Source organism: Phalacrocorax aristotelis, chromosome 3 (assembly GCF_949628215.1).
Source record: "Phalacrocorax aristotelis chromosome 3, bGulAri2.1, whole genome shotgun sequence".
Classification (NCBI taxonomy): domain Eukaryota; kingdom Metazoa; phylum Chordata; class Aves; order Suliformes; family Phalacrocoracidae; genus Phalacrocorax; species Phalacrocorax aristotelis.
The window spans coordinates 87,372,086-87,391,641 of NC_134278.1; the positions used below are offsets into that span (position 1 = coordinate 87,372,086).

The following is a 19,556-nucleotide window of genomic DNA, read 5'->3' on the forward strand; positions in this document are numbered from 1 at the left end:
CTGCATCAGTTGGATCGTTTTAAGTCAAGATGATTTTTATATTTAACATTGCAAGGAAATGGAAAATGTCTGCAAATAGCTTGGCTCACAAAAATCAGGGAATGTGTAAATATAACACTGTTTTTTGTTAAATTCTCCCTCTCACCCCTTAGCCCAGCACACTTACAGCATCACAGAATAGACTTTGGCTACAGGGTATTATCCAGTTGACTTTCCAAGGGTGAAAACAAAAGCTAAGCAATCAAGATGTGTCTGGCCAAATACTTAAAGGCCCAGTGCACACATTTAGCTGACAACTGACTGAAATCTGAACCATTTTGCTCAGCCTTTCTTGTTGCTTCAAAACTGATTTGGGCTTAAATAGCTAAAACCTACAGGTGTTTAAATGCTCTCCCTTGTCAGCAGAACAGCCTCATCAGACATGGTCTGAGGATGCGGTCAGACTGGAAGAGATATCCAGAGACCCCACAGGTGAATCCCAAAGAGCAGGCTAGCCCACCTGTGCCCCTCAGGCTTATTTCATTGCTCACCTTTAAAGACTAAAATTCAGAAGAGTAGTAGATACTAAGCATCCAACTTACCAAAGCAATTAGACTAAATGCACTGCAGCTAGAAATTTAAGCAATGCACTGAATTTAATTTGAGAATTCATGGTCATAAGACTGAAACCTTTAACATTCAACCTAGCAGCAAATTAAATCAGCTTTCTGATCAAGTGAAAAATTCTATGCTATTGAAGTTTGAAAGTGTGAAGCACACATTTATTAAAAGGAGGTTTTTTTCCTTTTTCTTTTAATGAAGAAAAACTTGGGACCAGTTAATTGCCTAATCCAAATAATGGAGAGATGGGAATACTATCTGTAAATAAAACCCAAATTACAAAACAGTATTGCTTTCTGGCCTCTGCCAGACTAATGTTCTCATAGTCAGTGGGTTTCAAGAAAAAAAAGTTACCCATGCTGGAAGGCTGTATAAACTAAATTTACTCCAATATCAATGAGCTTCATACCTGCACAGTTTAACAGCAGCTAGCTTTCCATACTTTTTGTGCTTTAAAAATAAGAATACTAAGTTGGGAATTTCTTGGATAAGTTTTCATAAAATGAGGGCCAAGTTTTTATGGGATCTGTGTGTGTGCTTGTATCTGCATAGAAAACCACTGGTACAGAAAACATGCTACACAGTAGGTACCAACATGTTATTTTAAACCTACAAAGTCTAACACTTTATTGTGATGTGTATATATGCAAGTTGTGTGTTTGCACACACATAGACACATATGTATACACACACAACATGCATACTGACATCCTGTTGCTAAGCTGTCTTAATGACACACAGTGCTCTGGTCACTGTCTCTTGGCTAAATCTTACAATAACAGATGAAAATTAGATGTGTTTTCTAAATCCACCTCAAGGGACTAGGACATAAAAGAAGTTGGGGTATTAGAGCATGTCTTGTTTTAACCATCTCCATAGTACCCTGACTGACACTTTACAATTCACAAGAAAGGTGTGGCTAATAAAGTCACTGAAGCAGATATAAGGGCAGGTCCTCCCTGATAGGCATTTATGGCCCGTCACTCAACTGCTCCAGCACTTTGCTGCACAGACTTGCTGATACCCACGAGCACATTCTGTGGTTCTGGTGCCCAAAGGCCTTAAAAGCCAGTGTGACCGTATCAGCATCTGAAAACCCTGACTGACGGGTTGACACTTTCCTTCCCATCCCTCACCATTAGAAGAGAATAATTTAGAGGAAAAAAGTAAAGCTTTGGAAAGGGGACACACGATGGTTTCAAAGTCCTTTCAAAGGGGAAATTCAACCTTGTAGAAACAGTAGGTTTTTCATTCTCAGGCTGTTCCTTCCACCCCCTCGGAAGATCTTAATCTGACTGGTATCCCTCAATTACAGAGTGGCATGAACACCAGAGTGTTTTGTTGGGTTTTTTTAATACCTTATGGAGGTAATTTACACTACATGCTGCTTTCTGCAAACACAAATACTTTGTCCCTGCCTATTTAAATAAACTCCATCAGCAGGAGCAGTGGCTGCGGATGCTGCCTGGGGAACTCAGAGCCCTGGAGGGAGCTGTGGGCACCTCCTGGCATTGCTCATGCTTCTGAAGGTAACCAGGAGGAAAGTCCATGGGAAGTGATGCAAAGCGCTGATGCTTGATGCCAGGGAAAGAAAATCACTGTGGCTCCTGCTGGAGTCCCCTCACTGCCCCATTTCATTCCCTTTCTTGCTCCTCTTTTCACTGAAGTAGACAACAGGAGTTTGGAGATAAGATTCTGACTCAGACAGAAGCTCACCTCTTCAGAAAAAAACCTTATTTTTTTTTTTTTTAGAGAAGGTAATTAACCTAGACTGCATTCTCTGATATCTGTTGAATACAGCATTGCTTGTCAGGCACTCCTTTCATCCCTTAAAGTGCATTTTGTATCCATGGAAAGCAATTAATGTTCAATAGGGAAAGTTTGTCCTTACAAAGCATCTTTCCACATTCCTGCATTGCCTCAGCAATCTTTTTCTTTCCTTACATGCCACCATCAGTATTTCTCACATAAATGTGCATCACCCAGAGGTGTTTACTATCTACCTGGTTATTACTGTGTCCTTGTAGTCCTTCCTTAACAGCCTGACTCTGCTCCTTCTGCCTCTTCTCTGGCTTCAGGTGGAAGCTCTTCCTTGCGCTTCACGTTTTGTGGGACATTTTTGGATTGGTTTAGGCTGCAGGTGGGAACTCAGCCCACTGCAGGGAGAAGGGATCTGTCAGAGGGAAACTGTCACCATGATCCTTTCTGACCTGTAAAGAGCGGCTTGAAGCAATACTTTATAAGAACAGTCCTCACTTTAAAGCAGGCTTGCAGCTTCTGCTCCTTGCAGGTCTATTTTACTAATGATTTTGCTTCAAAATCAGCAAAATTACCTCCAGACCCACCCGAAGTAACTCCGGGTGAGAGTGCCATGTGAGCAGGTTGTGCCTGGCCCCGGAGCCTCTACTTATACCTACCATGGTGCCCTGATGGAGCAGGGGGTATAGCCAGCTACAGAGGCCAGTGCTGGGGGTTTCTCAAACTGCTAGCCCAGCTGGCATTTTCATCTGCTCCTGTGGTACTACAATGAAGAAGAACGTGGTCTGAAACCACATGTAAAAATAAGGAGCTCTTCGATTTATATTTCTGAAGTCAAAATAGATGTGTAGGATAGCAGGAACTTTCAAGCCCCCATCAGTACCAATATAAAGAAAGGCTGAATCACTGCTATTTAAAATAGTACAAAGCCAAAGAGAGTTAGGATGCAAGTAAACTAGAGTATAGGAGACAGCTTTCTAGGCAAGATGAGTAGCGTAAAGAGTGGAAGAACATCATGGCAACTCTTAATATGAAAACGGTCAAGGATTACTTCACAATCTTGTATTGGCAGGTGGCTGGAGCCATTTAATCAGGCATCTTTTCTATTCCTAATACCTATAATTATCTATTATAAAGACAAGGTTAAATTCACACATGAGATTTTTCTTTCCCCACCCCCGACTTGGAGGGGGGCAGGGCTACCAAATTCTGGAAGTCTTTGCTCTCATAAAGAGAACTGCAGCTATACACCCTGGGGAACTGTAGCAGAGATGGTACCTGAGGATCTGTGCCTTGGCTAGGATTACCTTGGGCTGTGCAGTGCATGATCAGGACTAACCTCTCCTGTGTCATCCAGTTACTAGAAAACTGGAAGAGGCTTAAGGAAAAGCCAGCATGCTCAGAGGCATATCACAGCAGCATGGTGCTACTCAAGAGTTAATCTATCAATGTAAAAAAAACCCCACTGAATTTAGTCGATGCTTTCAATCTCTTCCATCTCAAAGGTGAAAGGAGGAAGGCAAAGCTGAATCCAAATTATCTTCTTGCACAACAGATTCCCTGATCCTGGTGAAGACCAAGCTGATTTAGCCATAATGTTGACCTGATGTAAATCTGATTAAAGTTAATCGTGGAAACATTTCCAGTTCCAAACATAAGGCAAAAAAATGCTCTCCTACAAGTACTTGAGGTATTCTTAATAGTAGAGGCAACTGGAGAATATTTTAAAATTTATTTTCTTCTGAAAAGACTTTTTTCCTCAAAACTGATTTTTATTTTTAAACTGTACTAACTTTCAGAACTCCCATGTAACCAAATACTGTTTGCTACCTTCGCCATCTCATTTTGGGAACTGCCTGAAAGTTTGTTTAAAAACAATTGCGGACTCCTTTATATATGTCATGTTTTTACTATTTCTTCATCATGCATACCACGGATACACCAAAATAAAGTAGATTTTGGAAACAAAAAGTTGCTTTAAAATGAGTTTTAAGTTTTTACATAATTTTATTCTGAATGAGTGGAACTTCTAGATGGTTTTCTAATATAGTGTTTTAACCAAATGTGCAGGACCCATCTATAAGCATCATCATCCAGGCATCAACTTACATGAGTAATTTAACATTTGCCTATGGACAGAGAAGTTTACCTCCTGCAGACTGCAAATTACTAGAGGTATTGGTTGGTTTTTTTTTTTTGCCCGATAATAGGGTATCAGATCAGTGTGTGCAGAAGCTTTTGTCCTGGTTCTTAAAATATTACACTTTGACAACTGCAGCACCAGGAACCAGAGACACTCTGAATGAAATGCAGAGTTATCTGCTAGTAAATAACTTCAGTAAGGTGATGGAAAAACCTGAAACAAAATGTTTCTTGCTTTCTTTAACCTTCTCCTTCCTCTCAGTTGCATATTTTATTTTCCCTGAGTCGAAAATAAGAAGTTTAGGATGGGGTGGCATCCCTGCACACCCCGGAATAGCCTTTGTGTATCATGGTTGTTGTCACACTGACACCTAATGGCAGATATGAACTAGAGTATAATGGCTGATTTCCCAGGGGTGTGTTTTTACCCCATGTTGTAAAAATTCCTTCAAATTACAGAAAATAAGTGAGTTTAGAAAATGGACTTCACCTGACTGTGTGGTTAACCTCTGGGAGAGCAGCACTGAGGGTGTGGTGCTGAATTAGCACAAGAGTGAGGGGCTGTGGCATGGGACTTGGATGTTGCCAGAAGGATGGGCAGCCCATCAGAGTCCCCAAGGGAAAATAAAAGCACTGAGGGCTAAAATGAGAGGGCCAAAGACATCCAGTAGGTTGGTGATGGCTGGAAAGGTCTGATTTCATCCAGACCCTGACCTGCTGTGTTGTTTCTGATCCTGATGAGCGGCCAGCAAAGCTCTCAAACACACAGGGGAATAGGCTGGGACAGTGTAGTTGATAATAATACATGAAAACAAGGCATTGACTAAAGCTCATGCTTCCTTCAGGAATTTTTGAGGAAATCAGGAATTTTTCCCAGAATGTTTTACTGTTAAAATTCTGCTTACTAGATCAGAGTGGAGCACTGTGGTCCTACTTCTTCCCTTACATATCTAAAAGGCAACAGCAGCACAGCCAGTGGGACCATCTGGGCTTACGCTGCAGCAGACTATGCCCACTCATGCTCTGTATCCACAGCTGTGAGCTAAACACCTCGCCATTTGGTAGCTAAAAGCAAGGGCCTATGGTAAGCACTTTGTGGCTGTTTTTCTTTGGCCGCAATGCATCCTATGTAGTAAAATATTATTTCATCTGGTTTATAAAAGTTTGTATTATTTAGGCAGAGGTGTGGTGAAATTTATCAATGAACTTCAAGTGATGATTCAGAAGAAGTTTAGACCGGGTCCCAAATCCTTCCCTCTATGGGTTACAAGGTGCAGTCAGAGGGTGAGCTCATGTAAGGCTCCTGATGGTTCCCAAGCAGCAATGCTTCCAGGTCATGTAAAATCAAGTCCTGGGGTTATTCTACAAGGTCTCTGGGATGGCCCTAGAACCTGCGCATTACCTGGTGCACCTCAGGCTTATTTGTATATCTCTAAGGGGGGATTTTGAGCAGTAAGAACATCAGCAAAGGAAATGACTAAATTTAGCAGAGGTATAAGAATAGCCATAGTATGATGTAGCAGAAGGTAGGTTACATCAAGGAAAAAACATAAGCTAGCAGTTATTATGAAGCAGTTATATTTCTGAAAAAATTAGAAGTCATGCACAGGTTTTTAACGTAACTCTACAGGAAAGAACATTGTCTTCCACATTACTTTACAGTGAAAATTTTTAAACTATTAGTTAATCCATGGGATCTAATTTATGTGAGAACTATACCCTGACTTTTTACTGGTCTTGTGGTATGCAAGGACTCAAAGCTGTGTTCATAGCCATCACTGTGAAGGACAGCAAGAAAGTCCTTGGAACTCCTGCCACTGGTTCCTTAAGAGGAAGACCTGGCTGAGCTCTGAGCACCATCCAGACAGGACTGGTGGAGTCAGGCATGGCAAGCCTCCCCGCTGACATCAAACACAGCTTTGCAAACACATTTGAAAGGCATCACTTTAAATATGGGCAAGAGCTGGGGGAAAAGCTGTGTCCTCCCAGAGGGCAAAGGAGAAGCAAGGACACGGGTGCTGGGGAGCTTGAGCTCCCAGGGAAGGCAGGTGTTACAGCCAGGCCCTGGGCTGGGAGGGCAGGAGGCAGAAATCAAGCAGCTGTTGCATCTTTGGTTATCATAAAGATGAAAAGGTGAGACCTGCAGTAAGTAAGTAATTATAATGATCACCATACATGCTTATAAGCTATTATTAGTAATATATTTTAATCATATTATAATATTTTGTCATTTCATAATATTGCAGAGATAACAAATGCTGCCTCACAATCTATTTTTAAGGCTGAATTTTACAGTTTGAAATCTAGCATGATTCGGGACTTTTGGTATCTTGAATGCTGTGAAAAATATTATTGAAGGGCAGATATGATTCATGCATGAGTTCAGGAGTTGCAGCAGTCTCATGGCACCGAGATTTAAAGTAAAAAGAAGTCTTGGTGCAGACTAACCACCAGGAAGGATATTTAGGGAAAAGATACTTCAAATAGCTGAAATGAAAAACAGTGTATGTTGAGGGAAGAAAAAAGTAATGAATCCTGGATGTACTTACTGCCTTGTTTCAGGTACTGTTGATCAGCCTTTCACCAATGCTTTTTCTTAAACAGCACATTTCTTTTCTTCTGGCCAAGTCTGGCACTTTAAAAAAGTACAAGACTGACAACAGTGATGGGTGCAAAGCTTACTCTCCAGCTCCACCGAGCTTTTCCCTACAGCTTTCACCAGCGATATCCTGATTAGAATGTCACTGTCCCTGAGACAGGATTTTAACAGGGAACTTGGTTTTGTTAGACTGAAAGCATTCAACAAGAACTAGCATCAGGTCATCAAACACCTTTGCTTTTGTTGTGGAGTTTTTCAGGGGTGAACTGTCAAGCAGTCTCTTGTGCAGGAGTCTCTGGAGGAAAACAGCCTCAACCTCTGATTCTGCTGTGGGCACTTCCATGGTATCCCCACTTAAGAGCCTGTGGTGTGGCTGGGGAGGGTAGTGAAAAAGGAGGCAATAAATAAATAGCCCTTCAGCGTTTTTGTTTGTTTGATCAGAAACCAGATATGTGCAAAGATTCTCATTTCTACAAGAGCTGGTCCTGAGCACAGGAATCTACAGCCTTATCCTGTTGGTATTGACCATGGTGTATCTGATCACTACTTCTAAAATTCACCTGCATGTGGAATATTTGGTGATAATTCTTTGGTAGGCCATTATAAAAAGACTTAATGTTGAAATATTACAATCGAACATTAAATTGACACCTCATGTCAGCCCACCATTAGACCGCTTTTCAATTCCTCTGCTGTCATGCCACTAATGTGATGAATTACAGCCTGTCACATCATGTTATGTTACGCAGAACAGACAGGACAAAACACATACCAACTGCCACGCAAATATGTGTTTGCCAGCTCTCTTCAGTGTGTAGAAATGCAACTGGCAAATTCCCTATCAGAAAACTAGAGGCTCAAGGATGGCTCTAGGGTGTGTGAGACAAACATGCCTCTGACACACCATGAACATACAGATATGCAGCTCTCAGCTGGCTACAGCAATTATGAAAGCACCTCCTGCTGTGATTATTTCTTGTTCCTTCAGAAAAAAAAGCAGCAGCGGATTCTGTGGCTGCTGATGTCATGAAGCAAAATATAAACACATAATAATTAATCCAGTGCTTTGGTTCAGATTTTGAGCTATTTTTATGACTGGCCAGATTTTGGCTGTGTATGTGTAAATATAACACCCACTTATGTACACACACACGTGCATACTATGAGATGTGTGAATATACATTATGTGGCTTTTAACTGCAGTCTTTTAGCCTACATGTGGGCCTTTTGAAGCTAATGGGAGATTTACCAGGGGCTTTTTCACAGAGCTGTAGGCAAGACTGGAATCCAGCACATATGAATATTATGCTATAATGATATAGTGTAAATCATCTAGTTTGACCTACAGTGAATTAGAGGCCGTTAAATTTCATCCAGCTATCCTACACCGAGCCAGAAAAACTTGTGTTTGACTAATGCATAAATTGTATTTGGCTAAAACCTATTTCCCAGAAAGGTATTAATTTAGTCTCCATGCAAAGACACTTTCCCTGCATCAATTTCTTTGATAGTTTGTTTCAACAGTTATTTTAACTATGTGTGCTTTTTATTTAAATTGACTTCAGTCTATGGAGTTAGTGCTGAAAAGTCAAACTCCTACTTGAATTTCTAGCTATAACGTCAGTGGATACTTGAGTACTGACTTGCTTCTCTTTACTTCAATGCCATGCCATGGGCATCCCTTCAAGATCTTTTATGCAGAACTATTCTTTATCACGTAACATCATCACCCAAGGAATCTCTCTGTGAATTGTTTTCACTTTTGTAACTTACTTCTTGATACGTTGCCATGGCAAATAAGTTATTTACTTGGTAATTAGTGTCATCCATTCTCTATTGCCTATGTGCATCAACTTTGCTGGAGGTCATAGGGATAAGATGGAAATACACTGAAAAGATCCGAGATGAGAGACCTCACATACCTTGCAATAACCTAATTGTTAAGAGGATAAATACAGATCAGACACAGACAACTCCTTTCAATTTCCAGAATTTGGGAATTTTTTTGTTTATAAACCAGTCATAGTATGTGGCTATAGATACAAAAAATTTGACTCCCTAAAGCTGGCTTTTCCGGTTACTGATTTTTCTTTTTTTTCTACTTGACTCATCATTTAAAATGACAGAAAAGAATTGTTTATCTGTGACTTCTTCATAAGACTTTTTCATATTAAATAGGTCATAATTTTACTGCTGACAGATATTACAAAATATGGGGATCATTAAAATTAAAATATTAAGGAGAATTGTGTCTTCATTTCATCAGGCACATAGTGGTGGTTTTTAAATCAGGTTCTGTAATGGGCAAGAATATGTCATGATAAAGAAGGGAAAAAAATGGAATGCCATGATTATTCTAAAGCTTGACACAAAACTATAAATCTCTTTCAAGTGAAGATACACAGATCTTTGTGTAGACCTCTGCAGCTAAGCAAACCAGCTAGCCTTTGATGTACTTATAATTATTAGGGGCTGAGGATTATGTCTTTAGGCAAAGCTGTCTAGCAGTGGGAAGGTATAGATCAAAACTGACATCGTGACACAAGCAAGCAGAGAGGTGAGATGAGGTGGAGCCAAGAATAGTTTGGCATTACTATAGGCCTTAAGTAAAACAAATTACTCCACTTCTTGAAAATAACACAAGGAGGGGAGCAATTAGTGCCTGAAACCTCTTGATAGAGTAAAATCCTCACTACTAGTTGGAAAATAAAAAATGTAAATTACAAAAAGCTAAACATGAGAATAAAGAAGAAGATTCAGCAGATCCACTTAGTTATATGGGAACATATTGTTACACTCCAGTAAAGAAGGTATGCCAGGCCATGAATTCATAACTACCACTGCAATAGGCTTCCATGCCATAAATGCTGGGCGCCACCTGCTCCTCTTGAAAACAGGAGACTCAAGCAGTCTACATCAAGTAGAGCATCCTTCCAAACCAGGATCTTTGTAATTTTTTTTTTCTGTAGAGAGCAGGAGTTCTGGTAATGCCAGGCCTACACTTGCGCTTGATACTTGCTAAAATCCCCCACCCAAAGCCCAGTGAAGATGGTGGAAATCTTTTCATTGTGTTTAGTGGGCTCTGCATCAAATGCTGTGTGTGGTTTGATACATGCAGGAGACTGTACATACAAGCACAGTTAAATAATTTAAAATTACTATGGATCTTCAAAGACACTCATCTTGTGTGGCACAAAATTTAAAAAGTGCTTGTGGAAACTAATTTCTTGCTATAGGTTAACTGCCAATCATACTTAAAAAACATTTTTCATTAAAAATGTTTTTCTGGCTCTCTGGGGACAAAGTCACATTATTAGAAAAATAAAAGCAAAGGATTTGGTCCCAGAGGTTTTGATTGACTTAAACTGAGAGTCTAAAGAAATAAATAGGAGATCTAACACCTACACTGACGGGAGCAGACCTCTAAAACACTGTAGCATAAACAGGTGTCCCCCAGGTCTTTCCAGATCACAGTTCATCTGTGTATTGGATAATACCTTTTAAGCATGCCATAAACACATTATGCAGTGAAATAAAAATCATGCCATGAAATAAAAGGCTAAGATTCTCAGTTAACTTGAAACTTGATAGCAAGAGAAAGAGCGTGTGCCAAGGAAGAGTAGGAAATGAAGAAGGCTTTGTCATCAGTGCCAGAGAGGGTACCTGAGAGTAAGGAAGAGGTGTATTGCTTGATAGATGAAAGGAGTCATTATCAACCAAAAGAGGAACAAGTGTTATCAACTGGGCTAATGCAGGGCCAGAAAAGGTTACAAAAACAGGGGGACAATTCTAAATGTGGTCTTGAAATGTGAGCAGGCTCGCCAAGACTGTCAGGAATAGGGGAAGATCTGAATAAATTACAAGTGATTTGGAGGTAGCAAACTGTATGCAAGACCAGACTGGTATCTCAGAGACCCTGTATGGAAGACAAAACACTATAGTGTTTGTCATTAATTATTGCTAAGAATATGGAAGCCATTCAATATAAAATACTATCACAGAACTAAGAAGAAATGGATAAATTCTCCATTTAAGGTTCAACCCAGTGACATCCCTTGTCAGTAAGGCGAAACATTTAGGGGCCCTACATTTTGAATGTCATTTTATGAACAGTGTGGGAAATTAGACCTCAGTCTCTCTGAGAACTGATAAGATTTCCTATCTCACTTGCAAACGTTATGGAATATTTCCAGAAATGTTTTAAAATTCTATTTTAAGTGGAAAAACCTCAAGCACTTTCATGAGACACTACTGAACCACCAAAATGTTAGTCAGTCCCATCTAGCACTTCAGAACAATGCAATTATCTCAACATCAGTGTTTTTATTAAGATAGCTCTGTTAGAAATGTTGCCTAAACATTAGTGTAGCTAATATTCTGAATTTAATTCTAAGTAGAAATACAAGGTTTCCCAATTTGCCTTTCAACTATGCAGCAGTTACCTGTCTTGTCACAACATTAATCCCTTTTCAGTGAAAGCTATTGATTTGAAGGTTAAAATCATCTTGCTAGGCCCTAATGTAATTTGTTGGAAGTTGGCCTTGGGAAACTTTCTGACACTGACTACACATGCTCTTCTTTGGATATTCATTGAGCAATGATGTCTGAAAGGCTGAGTTCTTCACCTCCGTGATCATTATTAGTTATGGCATTTCTTAACAGACTGTGCCGTGTCAGTTCTCTAACTCAAGTTTTACATTAGAAACCTACAGTTTACAGCACTGAACAGATGCAGTCTTCCACCATGGATGATATTGTACCTGGCTACTTGTGTTCCAGGAGTGTATATGTGAGGCTACACCCATAAACAGAACTTATTAGTAAGCCTACAAATATTGTCAGTATTGAAGAAAGTCCTCTCCATTTTAATCAAGTGAATGAGGTGCACAGACTATATTTTAGGCAAGGCCTCAAATGAGAACTCCCTGATGTCTTTAAGGAACCCATAGGTCTACTACAGAAATAATTGAAAAGGAAGTCTTTGGCAGAGGAAACCACAATAACTATGGCCACTGGTCTGCTGACCAAACAGGAGTGGGGAAAGAGGAGACAGCTAATGCGGTCTCTGAGATGTATGGTACCATTACTTCAATCTTCTCATGCCTTAATATGCATTTTCACAGGCTGTCAAACATAAAATCTTATGAGAATAATTTTCTTTAGAAGATTTCAATCAGTTGAACAAAATACCTGATTCTGTCAAAACCATAACAGTGAATAGCAGCAAGCTCACTTGACACTTCTGGCTTAGCAATATTGTCATGAAATGTCAGAATATGCTCTGAAGGTCTACAGGTGTTTTTACCACATGCACCCAGACATTCTTAGCTTTGATGGTGGCTTCTTCAAAATACTGTATAGCAAACCATGATCATGTGAGGAACTGAGAAGAGCTAAATTCAGAAAATTTTAAAATAATCTATTTCTAGTTCTCTCTTGACACAAATCTTGATCTAATATATGTGAGGAATCTACCAATGATTATAGAACTCTGGATGACATCTATAAATTTAAGCTGAAATTATATTGTCATTCTACATTATTTGTAGAAGGTTGAAATTTTCCAAATGTCTGAGTTTGAAATCTATTATATTTGAAGTCAGCCCTGTACACAAAAATATCCTGACAAATTAAACATATCTGGGGCAAGATGGAGCACTCTCAAGGGCTTGGGGATCAGTCAGGAGCACTGACTTGTGTTATTTTCAAGTAGTGTTGAGCTGAGTTTTGGGGATGGGCTAGCTCTGGAAATATCATCAGATGTTGTTACACAAGAATGGTTCACATTTGTACTATTCAGGACCAAATATTATACTGTAATATATATATGAAATATGTTTTAGAGAGGCCAGATATCATCTAGGGAGGTGTTCCGTATAACTTGGGATCAACAGCAGTGATTGCACCTTGCTGCCTCTGTTTGGTTAGGTTGCTGCCTTCTTGCAGAAGCCTGAAGTGGGTGCTTAAGAAGTCTGGGGTTTGATCTGAGGAGTATGACCATTGGTGAACTGAGTGGCTGAAAGCCCCAGAGAGCTAGGAGTAGATGAAAAGGAGATGGTTAGGGGACAGACACTTGTTTGAAACTGCATTTTAAAGCTTCTGGCTCTGGCATGAGTCTTTCTCCCCTTCTCAAAAAGTTAAACAAACATCATAATTTACATATAATGCACTTGTTATCTTTTGTTTTCACTGGGTCCACAAAGTTCATGCCTCATTACACCTTTTTTGCTAACAACAGTTTATGAAATAAAACATCAATAAAGGAGGTTGCAATAAAGTATAATAAAACAAAACATGTGGCTGAGATTTCACACGTTTTAAGATGAGACCCAATCTGCAGTGAAACAAACTCATGGGAGATTCCTGTTCATTTTCATATAAAATGAACTGGATGCAAATTCATTGCTGTTTATAGACCGAATCTCAGTGACAGTTTGTCCCAGGGGCATTGAAAAGTATTTTAAATCATTCTGATAGTTAATTATTCAGCAAATGAAAACACTTTAAAGACTTTATCATATAAAATTACTTCAATAATTTATGCTTATGGGGCATTACAGAGGTAACTGTAGGACTGTTCTGAAGGAGGGGAAGGCTGTGTGTCTGCATATTTATAACTGAACATGTGTATTACATCTAATATGCAAGTAAGACATCTGTGATCACCTCAGGTTTCTTCCCTATCTCTTTCTTTGCTTCTGTGCCTATAATAGTATATAAGGCTCTCAGTAAACTTAAAAATAGCCTATCTTCAGAAATCTAGTAATAGCATTAGTTTGCAAGGAATTACACAAAGGCAGAAATTAAGGTTTAGTTTTCTGGATTAAGTGTAAGAGAATAAACAGTGATCACAGATAAGTCTTAGGTATCTTAGGTATATGAGGTGCAGAGGACAACTACTTAAGAAGAGAAAAGAAAGCAAGCAAGATGGGCACTTTAAAGAGCGCCCAGTAACAGATGACTGAAACAAATGTAGTTTTTGGCAATTCTAGTGGTGAAAGGGCTTACCCAAAGGCCCAGCTGTGGTGCAAAAAACGCCTGAAGAGACTTAAGCTTGAAAGTGAAAGACGCTGAAGAAAAGACTTCAAGACAGGTACTGCCTGATTTCTACTCAGCTGCAGAGGGAAGGAGGTGATACTGTATTGCATAGCCTTGAAAGTCTTGGTCTTATACAATATATAGAAATAGCCACATAAATGCACATACCACCTGTCTGCATTTCTATACATTTGGATGGCATTTGCTTGTGTACTCCTGGTAAACACTGAGATGTACACTTCTAAAAGAATTCTGTGTTACCCAAGATCTCAAAGGTTTTGTGACTCCTTCTGAGTCTTAATCATATTCTTCTTCATGGCATTGGACAAGGACAAAAAAGCTCAGTGATTTCCTCTAATATTCAAAGACACAGTAGAATGAGCAAAACAGCACTGTGCATATGTTATACAAACATTTTGTGTTCTCTTTTTTCCCTTTGCCTACTTTCACTCTGCTGGAGGTCAGTTACCTAGACTTAGACCCCTTCTGCTTGGCTTGTGCTATACGCCTGAAATCAGAACAGTCTACATATTTGCATACATCTCTTCATGACAATTCAGAGGAAACACAAGGAGAAAGTGAATGAGTTATGAGCTCCCTGGCCTGAAAAGTTGTCAGTGTTTGAGCTATTAGACTAACCTTGCAATTTTTACATTGATATTCCTTATGGAACTGCAAGAATCCTATTGCATGCGAAGCTGTTACTTTAAAGCCAGGTTATGAGCCTGTGTTCGCAACAGTAAATGTTTCATCTGAATGCTACCAAAGCATTCATGATGTGACTCCAGCTCTTGGCACAGTGTGACCGAGCAAATATTTAAAGGTGAATGAGATTGCCATACCTGGCCTTTAATGCTGGTATGAACAAAGATTTTTCAGATTCAGTCTCTTACCTCTTACACTCAGTTCAATTTGTACAGCCTGAACTTTTCTATATAGCCATAATATAAATCTTTTTTGCTTTGTAGCTATTGCATTGACACAATCCTTACGCGGTTACTGAAAGGCAAAGCTATGTTATTTTTATGAGCCTCCCTCTTTTGTTATGAATAAAAAAAACACTCTTTCACTTTCAAAGAAAGCAATGCAATCGAAACAATATCTCCCCTACACATACAACACGGTGTTGTACAGGACAAGTATTGATTAAAACAAAAAGAGCTTTTTAAACACCATTAATTCTTACCAATTCTAGTAGTTATTGATTCTGCATCAATGTCATTAGCCTTTTTCTTTGCCACTTCAGCTAGTGCCAATTCACCCTTATCTAGTGCAAGGTAATGGATGTCCTTTGGAAATAAAAGAGAGGAAAAAAAAAGATTAATCTAAAATGAATCTCATAAGAGTAACAAAAGGGATTTTGAAAGAAAGAGGTTCTTTTATTATTTAGATCACAAACACAGATGGAACTGATGAACCTACCATTACATTTTAATTCTCTCCCAATGCAAATTTATTATCTTAATACAGCAATGAATAAAACACTGACCAATCATGCACTGATAAAAGTGAAGCTATTGACTCAGTGTATGAAAAAAACCAATCTGTCTGCTTTTAAGGTAACTTTTGTTAGTGCCACATGAATTAAGAGAGGGTTGATAGGAGGTGGCTCTGTGTAAACCAGATCTGAAGTACTGGAAATCTTCTGGCTGACAGCCCCTCCTTGAACTGTGTTAAGGTTTCCACCTAGTACATGAGTTTTGGGGTAAAGCTCTTTTAGGACTAATTTTTGTTTGGAGGTTGTCATGTTACACTTACTGTTCTTTGAGTAGGTGACGGTGGTCCTCTTTGTGCTGATATTGGACGCAATAAAAGCAACAATGGTTGCTCAATGGTTTTAACGCTCACCAGGTGATGGGATTCCTGAATCACTCTTGAACCACAAGGGCCTTTCCAAAAATGACGTTGTCTAGCATGAATAGTTCCCAGTACTCTGGATCTAGTCCTTCATCTAGGGTTAAAAATTAGAGGGCTGCAGCAGAGGCATATCATTTCATGTTGAATTGCAAGACTTTTTATTGTGCGTTAACCTTTGAGGTGAAAATCACCTGTACTACATACAGCACAATTTGTGGGAGAATATATTCCCGCTGACAAATTACAGCCTCACTGCCTTTGGTTTTGGCTCTTGAAGTAAAATTTCATCCTTGACCATTAATAAAGAGACAATTAACCCCCTTCTCCTTTGGCATCACAGCCACAGGCTGCTCTGTGCGTGAACTGAGACAATATGAAGTGAGGGAAACCCAAGAACAGCTGTCAAAAGTTTTTTTCCCTTCTTTGCTGAAGATGCCATTTAGTATCCAAAGATTTAAGTCATTCTTGGCCATTGTTCTGCAACCTAACTGCATGCAGGAATTTAAAGGGAAAAGGAGTATTTGCTAGAAGAATTGACCTGTGCATACCATAAAAGCAACTATACTCTCATTAATGCAGAAGATTTCAGGTGAAACTCTCAGTGTGTTTTTACTGCCACCTTCATCAATAGGCCAGAAACTCTTATGAGAAAAAGTGATCATATTCTAGAAAGCTAGATGAAAAAGGTGAGAGTAATAGTGTTAGGAGAAGATGTTGCTTTTATTATCCCCTCATTTAATAATAATAAAAACATTAAAACAAAAAGAAGAAGCAAGCTGAGAATGCTAGGGAAACTGAGACTGATTATGCAGGAAAACCTGGTACTGACTTGCAGGATCCCAATAGTCTGCAGGAGATGGCAACATTTTCTAATTACAAACACAGGTGCAACTTAAAAAATGTGCAAGTGTCTAGGGACAAAGTAATGAGTTACGAACTTATTGCGAACCCTGTACTTCCTCTCTTTGTAGGTCTAACATAGTCCTCAGGAGAAAAGGGCCTGAGTAGCAAGGTATGATTTCTGTGAAGATTAAACAGTAGATATCGTCAGCTTATTTAGATAACAATAGAAAACTTAAGGGCTCTTGAACAAGTCTGAACTTACAAAGATTTGAGTGTTTGGGCAGGTTGTGTTCACCAATTTAAAATACATTCTGACTATGCTTAAGCTTAATTACTGTCTTTCTGTAGTTTAAACTGAGAGGTATTGTATACTTCAATGCAATTTAAAATAATAAACTTGGGGAGGAAACAACTGCAGAACAAAGTTCTTTCAGTTAAGAGGCCGTACGTGCTGTGTGTATCAAACATCTGTTACTTTCAGGTCTTGTTTTTGCCCATGTTTTCTGTTTTGAGTAAATAAATGTTTACATATTGCTACATATCCATTGCTACATATCCATCTCTACATATCTATTGCTAACTAACAGGGGCCTTGTAAGACATCGAGATATAGCAGGAGGCTGGTAAGTGGCTTTCTTTGTGGTTCTTCAAGTTGCTGTCATAAAGAATAATAATAAAAAAGTAGCTCTTCTCTCTATCTCTAAACAAGCTTTAGAAAGAAAAAACTCTTAATCAGACAATTTCAGATCAAATTTAGGTGTTTCTCATTCAAACAAGCCAGCAAAATTGGATTTTTCTACGAATTTATAACTGCCTGAGTAGAATAAAACTAGAAAATAAATAAAAGAGAAAGAAGAAACACTGGATTACAGAGTGTCTTAAAGAATTACAGGAAAAAAATTAAATCAGCTGAATATTCATTACAGATTTTTTCACACAATTATCTAAGAATTTATCAGTCCAAAGATCACATCCCTCTCAAAAACAATGGTGACAATAAAAACAATCTCCAGCTGCTTATCAGGAGTTTGCTGAAAGGGCTGTATTTTATCCTTTAACAGTTTGATTAGTTTTTTGACTACTTCCTTTTTACCCTCATCTTTGTGACTCACAGAGCTTGCCCTCGGTGAGCAGAAGTCATTTGCAACACTAATGTGCATTTGTCTATAGGATATTTCTGGGCAAAATTCCAACATTTCTTCGAAACATGCACTTGCCTCATCAGTGTATCACCCAAGATCTGACAGTTTTATTAAAGTGTCTTTCCCTTGCATTTTTTGCTACCTTTGTACATGGGATGGCCTTTTGAATTTTCAGCAGCTGAGAGCTGAAGCATACTACAAAAGGATTTCAAGCTAACAACCCTCTATTACTTGATCTTTTCTGTCACAGATTGGATCAGTCACTGTCCAATAAATGTAGCTGTTGTTCATGATATTATGTCCTTTTCAGTTTTATTTTTTTATTGAACTTTGTAGGAGATGATAGTAATTGATGGACTTAGATGTGACGTGAGGGTAAAGCTTATGGGGAGACACAGCAGTGTCTGTGTGTCTTGTTATGGCATCATACTAGTGACGCTATAGCTATAGGACTAACTTTTAAGCCTTTTTTTTTGTTTTTAATTTCTATGAAAGAAATTAGCCCTCAGATAGCATTCTCTCAAACTTCTTTGCAACCTCAAAACAAATAACAGGAATGCTGTAGAGTCCTGTTTGGTGAAAGAGATGCTTGGGATAAATTCTCCAAGATAGATGACATGTTCTTAGAAGTCTCAGGAGATGGGTATTCAACATTTGGATCCTCCTCAGCCTCTCTGATCTGCTCATCTCTATCCTTTCCTTTTTTGTTCCTTCTCTGTTCCCCTTAATAAATAGATTTGTTCTTTCACAATTCGCTATGTCATCAGGTATCTTTCTTTGGTCTACTATTTCTTCTTGAAGTCCTATTAACTGGGAATGAGGTGACGTCACTCCTAGAGCCACGTGTGGTTTTATAAATGGATTTTGTTGGTCTGTAAAACAACAGTACAAATAACTGACCTATGGATTAGTTATTTGTACTGCACAAAATTATAAATGCTTTAAATATAGGTAAAGTCAAGTTGTATGTTATTAATTGCATCTTTACCTCTATAAACAATATATAAATCATTCAGTGTTAAGCAGAAGTGAAGGATGCACAAACCTTACTTAGCAATAGTATTGCTATACTAACACCTAGAAGGACTAAGCTTTCAGGGAGCAGGTTATCTAATTTTCACACAGTGTTTAGAGCCATGAAGCCCAGTGCCCTAGAAATTACCATGGCACAAATAAATACTTTTATGAGCTATGCACCTTTAAACTTCTTGAATCCTGTACTTAGTAGTCTTGCAGCAGTGCCATTGTTAGCTTATTGTAAAGTTTGTTCATTAGTACCTTACTTAGGAGATGAATTAGCAAAAGGACATTTCCCCAGAGGATGCAAAGAGGTAGGTGTGTATGCTGCTTGTTGCATAACTTAGGGGAAACTGTGAGGAATCTCAAAGATAATGCAAGCAGAACGAGGACAATACAGAACTGGTTTTGATCTCGCAGTAATGTAAGCCAGGAGTAACTATGTGGAAAAAGATATTTATGTTTAAGAGCATTGGTGAGATAGGAAATGGAGAGTAGGTGTTGAGAGAGGAAAGGGAAAACAAAGAAAAGTAGGAAAGCATGGAGCTAATTTCTCGGTG

At 38.8% G+C, this 19,556-nt stretch overlaps 1 protein-coding gene across 5 annotated transcripts in view; it reads right to left on the bottom strand.

The window, feature by feature from the left end:
* WDPCP (WD repeat containing planar cell polarity effector) overlaps positions 1–19,556 on the bottom strand; it is a 156,561-nt gene that overhangs the window by 27,368 nt on the left and 109,637 nt on the right. For all 5 annotated transcript variants that reach the window (XM_075088383.1, XM_075088382.1, XM_075088384.1 and 2 more), the window contains exon 15: positions 15,324–15,426. In XM_075088383.1, the coding sequence (XP_074944484.1) occupies positions 15,324–15,426 (103 nt within the window). The remainder of the gene's footprint in view (positions 1–15,323; positions 15,427–19,556) is intronic.